This window comes from Megalobrama amblycephala, linkage group LG9, assembly GCF_018812025.1.
Source record: "Megalobrama amblycephala isolate DHTTF-2021 linkage group LG9, ASM1881202v1, whole genome shotgun sequence".
Classification (NCBI taxonomy): Eukaryota; Metazoa; Chordata; class Actinopteri; order Cypriniformes; family Xenocyprididae; genus Megalobrama; species Megalobrama amblycephala.
This window is the reverse complement of record NC_063052.1, coordinates 7,689,996-7,706,670: the sequence shown is the minus strand read 5'-3', so window position 1 is coordinate 7,706,670 and position 16,675 is coordinate 7,689,996. Positions and strand designations below refer to the sequence as shown.

Here is a 16,675-nt window from a genome sequence, read left to right as displayed (position 1 = left end):
TTTTTCTTTGTACAGATGACAACGTTATCAAAACTATCCCCATTCACACATATCCGCGCAAACAACTAAAAATACTGTATTACACATGCCAGACAAGTAGTTGGCGATGTTACTTTGTAAAGAAAGACTACGCATCTGTGCATAAACACATTTTTTTACACAGCACTCGATTCGCGCATGCCTATCCACCTTATTTTTACAGTTAATTCCCCTTTGATATTCTTCTCATTATTTCCCTATAGCAGCTAATAAATCAGAAGTCTCACACATTTAAAAAAAACACCTCATTTCCACATTGAAAAATAAGGTAAGGATAGACTAAACACGTAATACACGTGCATGCCGTCACCGTTTTCACAGATTCGCATTTTTGCAGTTTACACAGAGATGATAACAGTGTCTTCTTCAAAAACATTCTCTTTGCAACTCGCAAAGGTTTGCATTTTCCAGCCACCAAAATGGTGTTGTTGTGTAAATGAATGACCAAAACACACAGTTTTCCATTTTTTTCCCGTTTCCGTTGAAAATGGTGTTGTGTAAACAGCCCCTTAGGCAAGAGTCAAACTGCACGACTAAAGAAAACACTGATCACAATGAGGGTGACTTCAAACTAAACATTTTCAACAGAACATCATCATCTAAACCTTTGTTAATTCTCAGTAAGAACTGAGCTCTGTAGATATCTAACAGAAATAAAGTCTATCTGGTTAGTAATTAATGTCTTCTTTTATCTTCAGCTGATTTCATCTAAGGCTGTGGCTGAAGTCAGTTGTAACATCTTCAATTCTAGTTCCATTAATGGTAAATGTTTGGCACCCTGTACTGCCATGGATTTCACAGTTCACACCACACGTGCCGGATGTGGGCCGGATCTGGGCCGGCACAAAGTTACTATCTGGGATGGTAATGGCTAAATTAGAACAATTATTCAGTGTATCAAATGTCACAGTCCAATGAAAAATGATAGGAATGCAATGATGGAGCTCAGCCAGAGGAATTCACTCTGTCCCTCCATGTATGGTCAAATTCAGCCACATTTGCCTTTTTTTAGCCCACACCATACACTTCAGCCAAATGATAGAGCTTGCTTTGTTTCAGGTCCTCATTTTAGATCTGATCTGACAGCTGGCCTTTCTGATTTTAATAGCCCTGGCAACAGAGCAATGCTTCTGTTTGAATATATTTCCTCAGTCCAATTCCAGATGCAGAGTGAAATGTTTGGCCTATTCCAGGGGACATGATTGCACAAGAGCTTAAGTGGTTTTGGCTCACCCAAACTAAACAGGACAGCGCTCAGCTCCTAAATACTGTTTAGTTGCTCATTCTGAGAAAATTACCATCTGTTAACGCAGAGATTAAGCTCTAGACTTATAGCCCAAAATTATTGAGAACAAGAAAAGTTTACTGGTGTTTTCTCTTCTGTCATGTGTTTTCTCACAGAAGCACAGAAATACATAATGATTTCATATAGGGGCCAATAATACAGTCAGTCATTATCATACAAACAATCCAGATATTCCAGACAGAATATGTCAGTGTTGGGGATCAAGTTTTTTTTTTCTTCAATACTGACTAGGTGACTGTATACTGACTTACTGTATATATATATATATATATATATATATATATATATATATATATATATATATATATATATATATATATATATATAGTTGAAATTATTTTGTAATTTTACCTGTAGGCTACCATATTATCCAAAGCTTCTGTTAAGTACTTTTTTTATACATTTAAAGAAAAATACATTACAAATATTACATGATAGTCCTATTGATAATTGAGACACAAGATGGCATACCAGTTGTACATGTGTATGAAATGAGACCTGGTGAAAATAGTCTGCGGTATGATACTAGAGAGACGTGAAAGTAGCTCCTGATGAGTGAGCGATCGGATATCGTTGCCATGAACGACTGAGGATATTAGGAAATGTCAAACCACTGAGCACGACAGATCAATTAAAATCAAGTATTCCAGAGAGCCGTGTAATAATAGCTATTAATATATGGTCCTTTTGTAATCCTGTTCATAAACATATGCCTGTGTTTTCAATGAATGCAAGTTAGAGTAAAACAGACCATCTCTGAGTCTTGGATTAGGCCACAGATATAATCTTAATGGCATGTACCTGTTATTATAATAATCCTCACTTATGTGTCATTAAAATACCTGGAGGATCTTTGCACTAGAGAGTCAGGCTAATGACTCTGGCTCTGCCTCTGCAAAGCCTTTATTTGTTGCTAGTCAGTATTCTGAGATATGTAAAAAACAGTTCACTTATACATGAGGCACAAATGCATCCGATTAAGCAGAAACATAAGCTATTGTAGATCAAGGGTGCTTTTCCCAAAGCGAACTATGGTCGCAAGTTCCGTTGTTACCAATAGAGTTCAATGGGACTTACGACCATAGTCAAAGACTATAGATGTTGAAAGACTGTTCACCCCTATGCTGTTTGTTGCTTCTCAAAATAGATGCTGAGGTCTTCCTGTTATTGCAGTAGTTCCTTATTATATCTTAATATATTGAATGAAATCATTTTCCATCATTTCAGTTTTATTTTATTACGATAGAAGTGGATGAGTTTAAAAAAGTTTGGTTTGAGTGAATGTTACCATTTTTATCATGTCACTGATTGCTTTTAACATATAAAATTGCCAGTTTTTTAAGACATATTCTTATGATTTCTTCATTTTTTTCACTTTTTGAAAGGTTGCAAGGTATGTTTTGGAAATATTGCTTTAATTGGCAACAATTTATAGTTTTTTTCCTATGGCCTCAATATCACTTTCCATCATGTATTGCAATGTCCCAAAATCCAGGGTCCAGTTGCAAGGGATTTCTTTAAAGTAACATAATGGTTTTGCAACCAGCCCCATTTTTTAAACACATCATCCTCCAGTAAGTGACATTTGTGTGTGTGTGTGTGTAGTCCTGGTTTTCCCTACATTATGGGGACCAAATGTCCCCGTATAGTAATACCAGTACATTTTGACCTTGTGGGGACATTTTTTTGGTCCCCATGAGGAAACAAGCTTATAAATCATATAAATCAATTATCTTTTTTTTAGCAGAAAGTTTTCTGTGATGGGAAGATATAGGGGTAGGGTTAGTGTATGGGGAATCGGGGAAGTCGTGACGTAAGGAACGCCATTTCTGGGTCCAAGCCTCGACTCGTTTCACTTGAGAATGCCATCGATGGCCATTTATGAGCACTATTTATTCATATTAAACATCAAACATTTTAAAAAGTTAAACATTTTAAATACTTTCAGTCTACACAACAGTTGCCGTGCTCACAGCGTCAGAGACGTTAATATTTTAACGATTTATAAAAGATGAATCACTGTCTGGCCATCTGGAATTTTGGTATGAAGATAAAAGTTATGATTATAATTTTTTTTGTAGTATTACACCACATTGTGCGTGTATATTAGCACTGTTTGTTGTTTTTCTTGTGGCATGTGAGCGTTTGAATAGAATATGCAGTTTGTAAAGTATAAAAACCACTATGAATCTATGGAATGTCCACATAAAACGTGTAAACCCAACGTGTGTGTGTGTAAAATAGTAAGTTTTAGTAAAACCTGAGATCACCTACAGCGAGCTGTCCCTACGAGGGAAATGGATTACATATATAAATTAGTATAAACAAACCTAAACTTACTAAATGATGTTTTTTAATTTTTAAAAAAAATTTTAATGTAAAAATTATGGGTCTCAGATTTCATCAAAACTATCTCAATTTGTGTTGCAAAGATTTAACAACAGTCTTACGGGTTTGGAAACGACATGAGGGTGAATAATTAATGACATAATTTTCATTTTTAGGTGAACTATCCCTTTGATACATAACAGGAAGTTTAAGGTATTTTAGTGGCATAATCAAAAAATGAGGTAAGGCTTATTTATTTGTGCATGTTTTTACCATTTGTACAAAAAAGTGGATTACTGTAAAGGGCAGTCTTAAATGCAGATGAACATTTGGGCATAATTGATGTGAATAACATGACTTTGTCCTTTGAATGTATTTAAAAACGACTTCATTCACCACAGGATGGCTGTAGTTTTGTTTTCGCTTGAGGCAGCCTATTACTGTGAGACAGCTCGGAGTCATTAGACCTGGCTAACGCAGACCTCTGCCACGTGTTCCTGCTTCAGTACTGCTGAGTTCCATCTCTGTGCAGTGTGATGTTATACCCACAATGCTTAATTTGCACTGTGACTTAATCACCCTGTTCTATGTCAGAGTTTCCACTCAAGTCTACATGCATATTGTGGCCGCAGTTTACATGAGAGGCCCATATCTGCTGTGGTCTGCCTAGAGCTCTGCAGCCATTAACCAGTCAGATTATGCCTCTCAGGAAATGACAAAAAGACAAGATTAACATTGAAACATGAAGTTAGTTAAAACAGTAGAATGCAAAGTTAAAAGATAATACATATTATAATAATATGAAGTAGTTAGTCAAGTTCCTTATTTTGGAAAAATAGTTAGCTTCACTGTTTACTGAAAGGTTCTTAAGGGAAACCAAAATGGTTTTTCTATGGCGTCTTTGTAAAAAACCTATTTCCCTAAGACTATAGCATTTTCTCAGCTCAGGCACTAAATAGTAAATTAGCATTTGATCGCTTTATACCGCAATGTTTTCCCTATGATATGCGTGTCGACTTTTCAGGCCAAACGGGTTGGCAAAACGGCCTGAATATATTCGCCATTCACACCGGAAGTGTTTTTGTGTCTGCCTGCGCTGTTTAGTAATTGATTTTTTAAGTGAACGTGTGATGAATGGATACTTTTTAAAAATGTTTTAACATGTCTAGACTCCGTTGTACCGTTGCTCTCACTGACCGTTTGGTCTAAGGAGTCTCTAGTCTTATGTAAGTGCATAATAGTTACATGTGAATTGAGGTTGATTATTAGGACACTTTTCCCCAGTCCCAACCAAACTGAATTCACCCCTGACAATGCTAGATATACTCAAGAAAATCATACCTCCTCTCAGAGTTGTTTTTTGCAAATAATACCCTCAGATGAAATCCTGCACTGCTTTGTAAACAACTGAACTACTGACATGACTTGCTACTAAAAATATTTTATTTAGGTACTCTCCAACACTGCATTTTTAAACAATAGAAGGTGCTTTCATAGAACCGCAGGTTTATTTGGCAAGTCTGAGGTGTGTGAATTCCATGTGCTTGTGCTGTTTAAAAGTTAAAATTCAGTCATTTGAGTTTAAATGAAAATGATCTCAAAAAAGGTGTCATTGATGTGATTAAATAAAGAGCCATATTTGTGGTATTGGCATGAGCTGGTCTGTAGCTTTTGGCAAAAAATCAAGTTGAGAAGGGGTGAGAAGCAAGCGGATAATATGCAGTTGATCAGATGAAGAGCGCTGATGGCTTTCCCAGACTTTGAAGATCACTCAGAACATTTTTGACTCCAATGTCCTGTCAAAAAGTGCACTGAGAGAAATATTTTTCAATGGAAAAAGACATTAACATGCAAGCCCACAACTAAGCTTTTGGAAATGAATTTTCTACATGATCATTTTTAGAGTTTAATTATCATGTTGAGCATAAAGAAAAGTAATGAAGGAAACAATGTGAATTAATGATGAGATTAAGTGTTGTCTCCACATGAGCTGAACTTTGTAATCCTTTTTTGCTCATCCAATTATGACGCTTTACGAGAGCATTAGAAAAGAGAGAAACAACTGAGCTTTAATCTGTTAAAACCTCAGAGGCAGTGGCGTAGCAAGTCAGCACCGGGCCCATATGCAAATTTTTTTTTGGGCCCCCCTCTTTTACAGTCTATGGCCCACCTTGTTTTTGTTTTTCGACTCTTGCTTTGGAATTTCAGAATGACCATAGCATCATTTCAGCATCAAGATTATTGCAGTTATGAATTAATTATTCTGTCTTTTTTAATGCACGTTTTATTCCTAATAAATTTACTATAAGTTTCTTCTCTAAATATTTTTCCATCACGTTTTATGTGCATTTTATTTCGTTGAATAAAGAGTATCCACCCCAACGAGTGTACACGTTACATTTATTCACATCTTATGCAGTATCTTAAGATGTGCAGACGTAGATGTTTTTTCAGAAAACTAAAATGACTCATTTAAAATTCTGTACTACTTACATTACTGCATGCACAAGTTTTCAGAAAGCGAATACTGGTCAAATACAATAGATCATCGCTAAGACATTGCATTGACCATTTTATGGTCCGTTTATTAAGATTCTTAATGTTTTTCAGTATATTTAACATAGATAGACTATAGAAAGTTATTGACAACATTATTTCTATTATACTTCTTTTTCTGAACATGTACACGGGTTCTGTCGCGCGCACAGACGCGCATGCGAGCCTTTGAAAGTATTTAGCTGCAGAAAGACGCGTTCGGCGTGTGCGCTGCGTACTATCTAGTGGATTTTGTTTTCAAGCACTCAGTTCACTCTATTGTACAGCATGGGCTGTTGTACAGTACACACACATTGTCCGTGCCATCACAAAAATTGTACTGCACGTGGATTGGTAGTGCGGTCGTCCGCGATCACTCCTAATGACGAAAATTTCATGATGCGGACGGTGCGCGGACGCCCTAGGCTATAGCCTACATGGGGTAGGCTGTATCGGGCCCCCAATCCGCCCGGGCCCATACGCACGTGCATACCTTGCATGCCCAGACGCTACGCCACTGCTCAGAGGACATAATTTTTTCACAAAATTGCAAGCAGTAATCAGCACAAATGATGTCTAAAAGACATGAAAAATGGTCAACTTTGGCTCATGCTGCTTTTGGGAAATGCAGTCCAGATCAGTCCAATATACTCAGATACTTCAGGTATCATATTCACAAATGTAATTCAATGAACACATCTTTTTTTAGGCTTGTCAACCCAGATCACAGTTCTTCCGGCCAATTATGGTTAATTTAAAACTTTGATCATCACACTGTAAACCCTAACGCTCAAAATAATTAATTGGTTTGAGTAGGGCAAACTCAAATTAAACAAATGAACTTTTATGAGTATTTAGAACTTTCTTTTTCTTTTGAGTTCACAAAACTGACACATTTGAAGTAATCTGAATTGTTTCACTGTTTTGAGTTCTATGAACAAGTTTCTTTTAATTAAGACAAACTTAAATTGACCTGAAACTGGGCTATTTTCCAGTATGCTTAGAGTCCCGGCTCACGGACCTGTCCTGATCTCTCTCTCTCTTCCACTTTGCTTCCTGTCTGCTTACTGTCCTATCATAATAAAGCCAAAAACGGCAAAATTAAATCTTTAAAAAAAGAGATTACATGAAAATGTATGAGTACAAAATTTAAATCTGCCAGTTCTGCTTACTTAAATTTTGAATTTCTTAAAGGTGCCCAAGAATACTTTTTCACAAGATGTAATATAAGTCTAAGGTGTCTCCTGAATATGTCTGTGAAGTTTCAGCTCAAAATACCCCATAGATTTTTTTTTATTAATTTTTTTAACTGCCTATTTTGGGGCATCATTAACTATGCACTGATTTTTTCAGAGCGCCGCCCCTTTAAATCGCGTGCTGCCTGCCACACGAGCTCTCGACTATGTTACAGCGCATTTACAAAGTTCACACAGCTAATATAACCCTCAAATGAATCTTTACAAGATGTTCGTCATGCATGCTGTGTGCATACATCGAATCATGTGAGTAAAGTATTTATTTTGATGTTTACATTTGATTCTCTATGAGTTTGAGGCTATGCTCTGTGGCTAATGGCTAATGCTACACTGTTGGAGAGATTTATAAAGAATGAAGTTGTGTTTATGAATTATACAGACTGCAAGTGTTTAAAAATGAAAATAGCGACGGCTCTTTTCTCCGTGAATACAGTAAGAAACGATGGTAACTTTAACAACATTTAACAGTACATTAGCAACATGCTAACGAAACATTTAGATAGACAATTTACAAATATCACTAAAAATATCATGATATCATGGATCATGTCAGTTATTATTGCTCCATCTGCCATTTTTTGCTGTTGTTCTTGCTTGCTTACCTTGTCTGTGCACAGATCCAGACGTTAATACAGCCTTTCCTTGTCTAATGCTTGAACATGGGCTGGCATATATGCAAATATTGGGGGCGTACATATTAATGATCCCGACTGTTACGTAACAGTCGGTGTTATGTTGAGATCCGCGTGTTTTCCGGAAGTCTTTTAAACAAATGAGATTTACATAAGAAAGAGGAAGCAATGGGGTTTGAAACTCAATGTATGTCTTTTCCATGTACTGAACTCTTGTTATTCAACTATGCCAAGATAAATTCAATTTTTCATTCGAGGGCACCTTTAACTTAAAAAATTTGATGTAACTGATTACCTCAAAGTTTTTGAGTTTTGCCAACTTATTCGGGTTTACAGTGCAGTAATGAATGCTGTGACCTGTCTAAAATCCAAATTTTGCATCAAGCATCCACTTCACAAAACAAAAAGTTTAAAGTAAAAAGATATAGTGAAAAACTATTAACATATTTAACTCAAGTTATTTAATGCAAGTGCATTTCTGCTAGTAACAAATTATGAAAGTACAAAAAAGAGAAGTTCAAGCCTCTGACCCTGAGAAAATGAAGTACTTAGAACTAGTCTGGTGCATATTCATAGGGCTGGACAATGAGAAATAACAAATTCTCTCGAGACATGTCACATTATTTGATTAGTTTTGCAATCCAAAGCAGACAACCGACTGATAAGGTGATTTCAACCTAATGTAATAAAATAAATGCCCACTTTTAAGCATTTCTCAGTTTGTATCACCAGGTTATGAGCTGTAAATCTTGATAAATGGATTTATGGTATAATATAGGTCTCCAGAGGCATAAATCTATGAGGTTTGATCGACAACGGAACATTAGGATGATTGTGTGTGTTAATTTTTCACATGTATATATATATGGAAATGCATAAACACTTATGCATGGTCAGACAGACTTCCTTTTTTTCTGGCTGTATGAAAATGTACAAAATGGCCTCTCATTTGATGGATAAATGATAAACAATTCTTAGTTGTGAAGCTATTTTTCATAGTAAAGCATATAGGTGGATCGATGGGGTCGTATAACAAAGATAACAAAAACATTTGTAAGCCTAATGTTTAGCACTAGGTCACGTTTTGTACCCTAAATGGCCTTTTAATGTGTAGATCTAGGCGTTATGCTTCTGAGACAGAAACTCACACATTTAGACGCACTCACATTCAGATCTTTACCCACTAATGCCATACACAGGAAGTTGCACAACACCCATTTCAGCATACTCTATGATACTGAGCGCAAAAATCACATATTTAAACCTCAACTTAAACATTGCAGTTACATTTGCTGTACTGTATTATTATATGCATTAAGAATTTGTAATAATTTCTGTTGGTGCACATTGAGGGGATGAAGGAAAACATAGTTAGGGAACTCTTCCTCATTTTACCAGAGGAAGTATGTGGCTATGTGCTGTTTTCAGCAGACCGGCGCTCAGTTTAGATAAGCCTGCAGAGCAGTGCAGGCCACTCAGAACTCAACTGCTGTTACTGCTGGCCTTCGGTCTGAGACCAGGTCAGTATTTCTGGCTCTAAACCACCTGCTTCAACTTTATTGGGAGCAGCCAGCCAGAACTGAAGCTTTGCCCTTTGGAGCAAACATGGATATTTAACTGCTTAAAGTGAGAGGTAAGAAAACTAATTTATGTGCCTCGCATATTTCTGTTGGGGATTCAAATGTAAGTTTTGACATTTATAGGCTGTTTCATTGGAAAAAGAAAGATTGTCAAGTGAAAGGATGTTGTTTGGGTGTTATCCATTGAGATTTATTTACTTCCAGTAACCTCCCCCTATCCATGGTTTTAATTTATCATATTTACAAAATGTCAAATTAAAGATTTGTGAGCGATAAAGATCGTGCACATACCTCTTTTATGTTTTTATGTCAAAATTCAGTCGTCATGTTGAGGATGTTTAAAGGCCCATTATGTAAAATGGCCCAAATAAACAGGTCAATTTATGAAAAAAAAAAGGGAAAATGGTGCATATACGTGTGACTCACAACGTTTTGTTGCACTAGAAAAATGAGTTAGAGACTAGAGTATTTAGTGGAAAATAGTGTTAGACCTGTGCTTTCCGCAGCTTCCCTCTTCTATTTTTTGTTAGCGATAACACATTAGCTGAGAGGAAGTTGCAAAATTAAGACGGTTCTTGCATTAGCTGTTGGACTATCAAATGCAAGCTCACACTGTCCATTGTATGAACTGAAATATGCATTTAAAATTCCAGCATCTGTAGAGCTACAGGCTCCATAACCTGCCATCATGGGCAATGCGATGAGGCAGGAAAAGCCAAACCCAGAGCCTAACAGCTTTGACACCATTTTCAAAGGTAAGCTATGGTTCTTCACCAGCTGTATGCCTACATAGGTTTTAATGTGAGTTTTTGACATAACTCATATTGTTTACAGACTGCGACAGTCTTGTGGTGCTTGCTGATTATCCGTGTCGTGACATTAGTGAACCTATCTTTAAGATGGGGGACAGACTCAAAGGTCTTTCGGAGTAAGTGCTCTTTTAAAGAAATATAATGGGTTTCATGCTATATAACAACAAACACCTGTAATATATAATAAATTAGCACATTGTGAATATTCATGTTAATATAAATATACTGCCTATGTTTACAACCTAAAAAAATGCCTTTTAATGTACTCGTCAATGTATGCTTTACAGAGATGGTTGCTGGTGGAAAGTGCGTTCTCTTCAAACAGGAACTGAGAATTACATTCCAAGTAATCATGTGGCAAAGGTTTATCATGGGTAATTATCTGCTGATTATCCTCACTGATGTATGTTTCATGATGATCCCAGAAATTCGTTCCCAAATGCAGAATATCATATCAAAGTACTGAATGATCAACACTTTAAAAAGTTTGGGGTCACTAAGATGGTTTCAAAAAAAGTTTCTTATGCTTACGAGGCTGCATTTATTTGTTCAAAAATACAGTAAAATATTAACATTACGAAATACAATTTAAATTACAATTTAAAATAACATATTATATATACATATATATAACATTTCTTATTATTATCAATGTTGAAAACAGCCTAATATTTTTGTGGGAACTGTGATACATTTTTTTCAGAAAGTTCAATAGAACGGCATTTATTTGAAACAGAAATATTTTGTAACATTAGAAATGTCTTTACTTTCTTTACGATTTGCATTAATTAAAGGATTAGTTCACTTTAAAATGAAAATTACCCCAAGATTTACTTACCCTCAAACCATCCTAGGTTTATATGTCTTTCTTCTTTCTGATGAACACAATCTGAGTTATATTAATAATATTCTGACGCATCAAAGCTTTATAATGGCACTTTCTTGAGCTTCATACCTGTTGGTCCCCTTCACTGCCGTTATAAAGCTTTGACGCGTCAGGATATTTATTAATATATCTCCGATTGTGTTCATCAGAAAGAAGAAAGTCATATACACCTAGCATGGCTTGAGGGTGAGTAAAGCTTGGGCTAATTTTCATTTTAAAGTGAACTAATCCTTTAATGATTGAATTAGATTCATTTTAATAAATGCATCCTTGCTGAATAAAAGTATTTTTATTTCTTTAAAAAAAAAAAAAATTATTGACCCCAAATCCTTTGAATGGTGATGTACAGTACAGTCCAAAAGTTTGGAACCACTAAGATTTTTAATGTTTTTAAAAGAAGTTTCGTCTGCTCACCAAGGCTACATTTATTTAATTAAAAATACAGTAAAAACAGTAATATTGTGAAATATTATTACAATTTAAAATAACTGTTTTCTATTTGAATATATTTCACAAAGTAATTTATTCCTGTGATCAAAGCTGAATTTTCAGCATCATTACTCCAGACTTCAGTGTCACATGATCCTTCAGAAATCATTCTAATATGCTGATCTGCTGCTCAAGAAACATTTAATGTGTACAATTGTACAAAATATTTGTGTACAATATTTTTTTTCAGGATTATTTGATGAATAGGAAGTTCAAAAGAACAGTGTTTATCTGAAATCTTATCTTTTGTAACATTATAAATGTCTTTACTGCCACTTTTGATTGATTTAATGCATCCTTGCTGAATAAAAGTATTCATTTCTTTCATTTCTTTTCAAAAAAATAAAAATAAAAATTCTTACTGACCCCAAACTTTTGAACGGTAGTGTATAATGCTACAGAAGCTTTGTATTTCAGATAAATGCTGTTCTTTTGAACTTTCTATTCATCAAGGAATCCTGAAAAAAAAAGTACACAACTGTTTTCAACATTGAAAATAATCATAAATGTTTCTTGAGCAGCAGATCAGCATATTAGAATGATTTCTGAACGATCATGTGACACTGAAGACTGGAGTAACGATGCTGAAAATTCAGCTTTGCATCACAGGAATAAATTACTTTGTCAAATATATTTAAATAGTACACAGTTATTTTAAATTGTAATAATATTTCACAATATTACTGTTTTTTACTGTATTTTTAATTAAATAAATGTAGCCTTGGTGAGCAGATGAAACTTCTTTTAAAAACATTAAAAATCTTAGTGGTTCCAAACTTTTGGACTGTACTGTACATATTTTGATTTTATTACACACTGTATGTAAACTGTATCATTTGAAACTCTGATCTTAGTAAAAATTAAACCAGTAGACACTGAATTTATTTATGTAGAAAATGATTTATATAAGATCTTCATTCTGATATAACGAGAACTAAAATAATCATTTCCTTTACTGAATGTGAAGTCATTATTTTCAATTGTTAACATAATTTCCCCTTCGGCATTTCATGTTTCTAAAGATGGCTGTTTGAGGGGGTTAGCAGACAGAAGGCAGAAGAGCTTTTGTCATTGTCTGGTAACAGTGTCGGATCATTTCTCATTAGAGAAAGTCCGCGCGAGAGAGGTAAGTACCAGGAAGTGTCTTGCATGTGTTCTCGTCCACAAGTTTATATTGCAGAAAGGTTTCCACTCGCACATATTTTCGGTGTCAGTGTAAATGCAAATGACATCGCAGTCATGGCTGCTGTTCCCTGCAGGTGTATATTCTCTGTCTGTGAGACACAGGACCGTGAAGCACTATAAGATATTCCGTCTGGCTAATAGCTGGTACTACATCTCACCACGACTTACCTTCCAGTGTCTAGAGGACATGGTCAATCACTACTCTGGTGAGAGCTAAAGAAATATCCGCCAGACAAAATTCTCATATTCTGCTTGTAATGTACAGTGGAATGGGTGTGTGATGAATTAATGCTGTTTTGGTTTCCCCTCAGACTCGTCAGATGGTATATGTTGCGTTCTCAGCGCTCCGTGTCTGGCTCTATCCAACCCGGCCCCGAGCTCAACCCAGGAAGCGCCGCCTGTGGTAATGCGCCGTAACTTGGATTGGAAGAAAGTGAATAAGTATGTCTATATCTTTTTTAGATCATGCCAAGCTTTTCCTCCGCTTGCTGAGTTTATGTAGAGCTTCAGTGCGAGCTGGAAATGATTGGTGTATGAATATGTTTCCAAATGAAAAGGTCACAGCTGTTGAGCCCAAGCGGGCTGGATACTGTGGACAGCAAAGATAACATGATGAGCTACGGGGTGAGGAGCAGCATAGCCGCCTATCTGTCTTTAACATCAATACCTGAGCCAGAGAACGCCAAAAGCCGCAAGAAGAAGAGCAAGTCTGTCTATGTGATGCCTGACCACAGTAATATGAATTTAGAGGAAAACTATTAGCTTTATGACCATAGATTTTTAATTTACACATTGCTATGAAATTGGTAATATTTTTGCACTGGACTAGTCGAATCTTTCACATGCATGTCCAGGTCACATTTCACCCTAAAATAAAATTGCATAAAAAAAAAATATATATATATATATTTTAGGACCATTATTATTGTTTTTGTTTTGTGATAATTTCCATGAAATTTTCTGTAATGTGTTTGGATGTTGCACTTTTTTTAAATATTCCAATTATTCTCAGTAGTGAATCATTAGATTCTTATTAATGCAATACATTGACTTTTTAAAATATAAAACTGCACATATTAATGGAAATACAACATATATTACTGTGATATGTAAATATTTTCCATTTAAATTCAAATTGTGTCCAAATTAAAAATGTCTTAAAAATCCTACTTTGACAATATTTTAATTTTGGGGTGAAAATGACCCAGACATGTTCTTGATGGGTGTTTGTGAGATTCATCTTATTGCAATTTCAGTATGTTTCAACTTCACTATTAAAGTAAATCAAGAAAAATGCACACTACTTTTTTTTTCTTGATTTTCTTTAAAGGCCCTATTTTAACGATCTAGGCGCATGGTCCAAAGTGCACAGCGCAAGTGTTAGGGCGTCCAAATCCACTTTTGCTAGTTTTGCTAGCGCCCGGAGCATGGTCTAAAAGGGTTGTCCCTATTCTCTTAATGACTAATGGGTGTGTTTTGAGCATAATGTGCAATAAACCAATCAGAGTCTCATCTCCCATTCTCTTTAAAAACCAATTGCGCTTGCGCCATGGTAGATTCGCTATTTACATGGCAGAAGTGGAAAAACTGAATGCTTCTCTAGCATGGAAACGGATCTGCTCGTGCGTGAGGTTAAAGCGTGTGAGCAGACCATCTACGAGACAAGCCGGATTCCACCAAAGCATTTTTCATCTTTATGCACACAATAATAATCTTTTACAGTAATCCTTTTATTTTTAATATGTGGCACGTTTGTGTGCTGCTGTGCGTCCTTGTGTGTGTAATAAGCAGTGTATGTGCGTTGTGCACCTGCATATAAGCCTACTAATGTGCTCTTTAAATAACAAAAAAAATAAATAAATAAAATACTGGCGCAGTCATTTTGCAGTTGCCTCAAAATAGCAACGCGCTAACAACGCACCTGAATACATCTCGTTTTCAGACCAGCACACCCCTGGGCGAACAGATGGGTGCAAACACATTTGCTATTTAAACAACGTAGCGCTGGATGTGAAAATGATAACTGCTTCGGGCTGAAACTAGCAAACTTGCGTTGCTAGTTTCAGTTGCTAGTTACACTTGCGTTGCGCCTAGCACCACATTGCGCTGGGTGTATGATAGGGCCCTATATGTTTTTTTTTCACCTACAGTGACATTTTTAGGGGATGTGTATGCTTTTTTTTGTACTTTTGAACTTCACTATTAAGCACACAGTTTCTTCTTTATAAACACTGAAGCTAAAATATGTTTTTGAATTATGCAGCAATGGAATGTTCTAGAAACAAGTTCATATTGCAGTACTTCACTAGATGTTTCATGGATATATGTGGGTGTGTGTAAATTTGTAAGCACTTATAATTTAATGTACATATATCTTTATCAAAGAGCCTCTGCTATCTTTCATCAAACTATATGTTTAATTAAAGGAATGAGGAAAGAGTTGTGAGACTTTGTCTTATATTTTAATAAATCTTTGCTTTTGCAATGTATTCTTTTGTTTATTGCTCTTTTGGACATGAAAAAGACATGAAAAAGAAAAAGGAACTATTTAATATTTTATATCTAAACTGCAGCGCAGAAACACGTTGAGCCTCTATAGCCTCTATCCAAACAGCCACACAAACAAACTCTCAATGTCACGGCTCTGTTTGTCTCATGTTGCGTTTATACAGTGTATTATTTTAATGGTAACACATATGGAGTGTTGTTAATTAGAGACATTTATTCCTATCAAAGCTCATGCAACACAAGCAAACCATAAAGAGAGCTGAAACAAAGACATTAGATGAAAGACTAATGATTACACTAGCCTTTTATCATCTAATGGCTCTGCTTATTGTTGCAATAAATGTAATAATCATTTCTCAGTGGATGTGACGTTTAGATTCACATAAAATGCGTTAACATTAAATATGCAGCCCAAAATCTAGGATGTAGATTTCGCAATCAATTTGTGCCATTAAGAACTTTTCCTCCAATATTTTCATTACCATAATGCTTCTGAACATTTTACTTGTAGGTTATTACACACATATATATACACATATATAGAATATATTGTTGTCACGTGATGTGACAGAATGTTGTTTCAGTCAGAGAGCCAAAACAGAGGATGGTTTGCATCACTCTGACAGAATGTGATTATCTAAATGAGCATTTTGTTTATGAGACTGAATGTGGGCAATTCCAGCATACAAACAAGAGGTTTTGCTTACTTTACCGCAACATAAACAGAATCAACCTTCCACCCAAAATCCAACACTATACCTTTGTGTTGTACAGCTCAGCTTGTTTTATGGAAAGATCACAACTACCTCTCACATGGTCAACTAAAGTTGTAGAAAGCCACATGCACCTAAAAATAGCCTCGCGCTTGCTTTATCAGATTGTACTTGATTGGCTGAAGTACGAGTAAGCATTTTCTGTGTTTTGCAACATATAGGGGTGGTTTCCCGGACGGAGATTAAGCCTAGTCCTAGAATAAAATGGCCCTTTAAACCAGATTAATAGAAATTTGCTTTCTCTGTCATGGTTTAATATACATATATATATATATATATATATATAGGTGGAATTGAATGCTTGACTCACGTCAGGAAGCCATATAAAATTTAATAAAAATAGATT

General features: G+C 35.6%; 1 protein-coding gene across 1 annotated transcript; it reads left to right on the top strand.

The window, feature by feature from the left end:
* Window positions 1-9,372: 9,372 nt before the first annotated feature.
* On the top strand, window positions 9,373-15,537 carry sla1a (Src like adaptor 1a). The gene is made up of 8 exons (XM_048201429.1): window positions 9,373-9,729; window positions 10,330-10,431; window positions 10,511-10,604; window positions 10,776-10,862; window positions 12,886-12,989; window positions 13,123-13,254; window positions 13,360-13,489; window positions 13,606-15,537. Exons 2-8 carry the CDS (start codon window positions 10,365-10,367, stop codon window positions 13,808-13,810), a joined length of 819 nt encoding a protein of 272 aa, XP_048057386.1. The 5' UTR covers window positions 9,373-9,729; window positions 10,330-10,364; the 3' UTR covers window positions 13,811-15,537.
* Window positions 15,538-16,675: the final 1,138 nt, after the last annotated feature.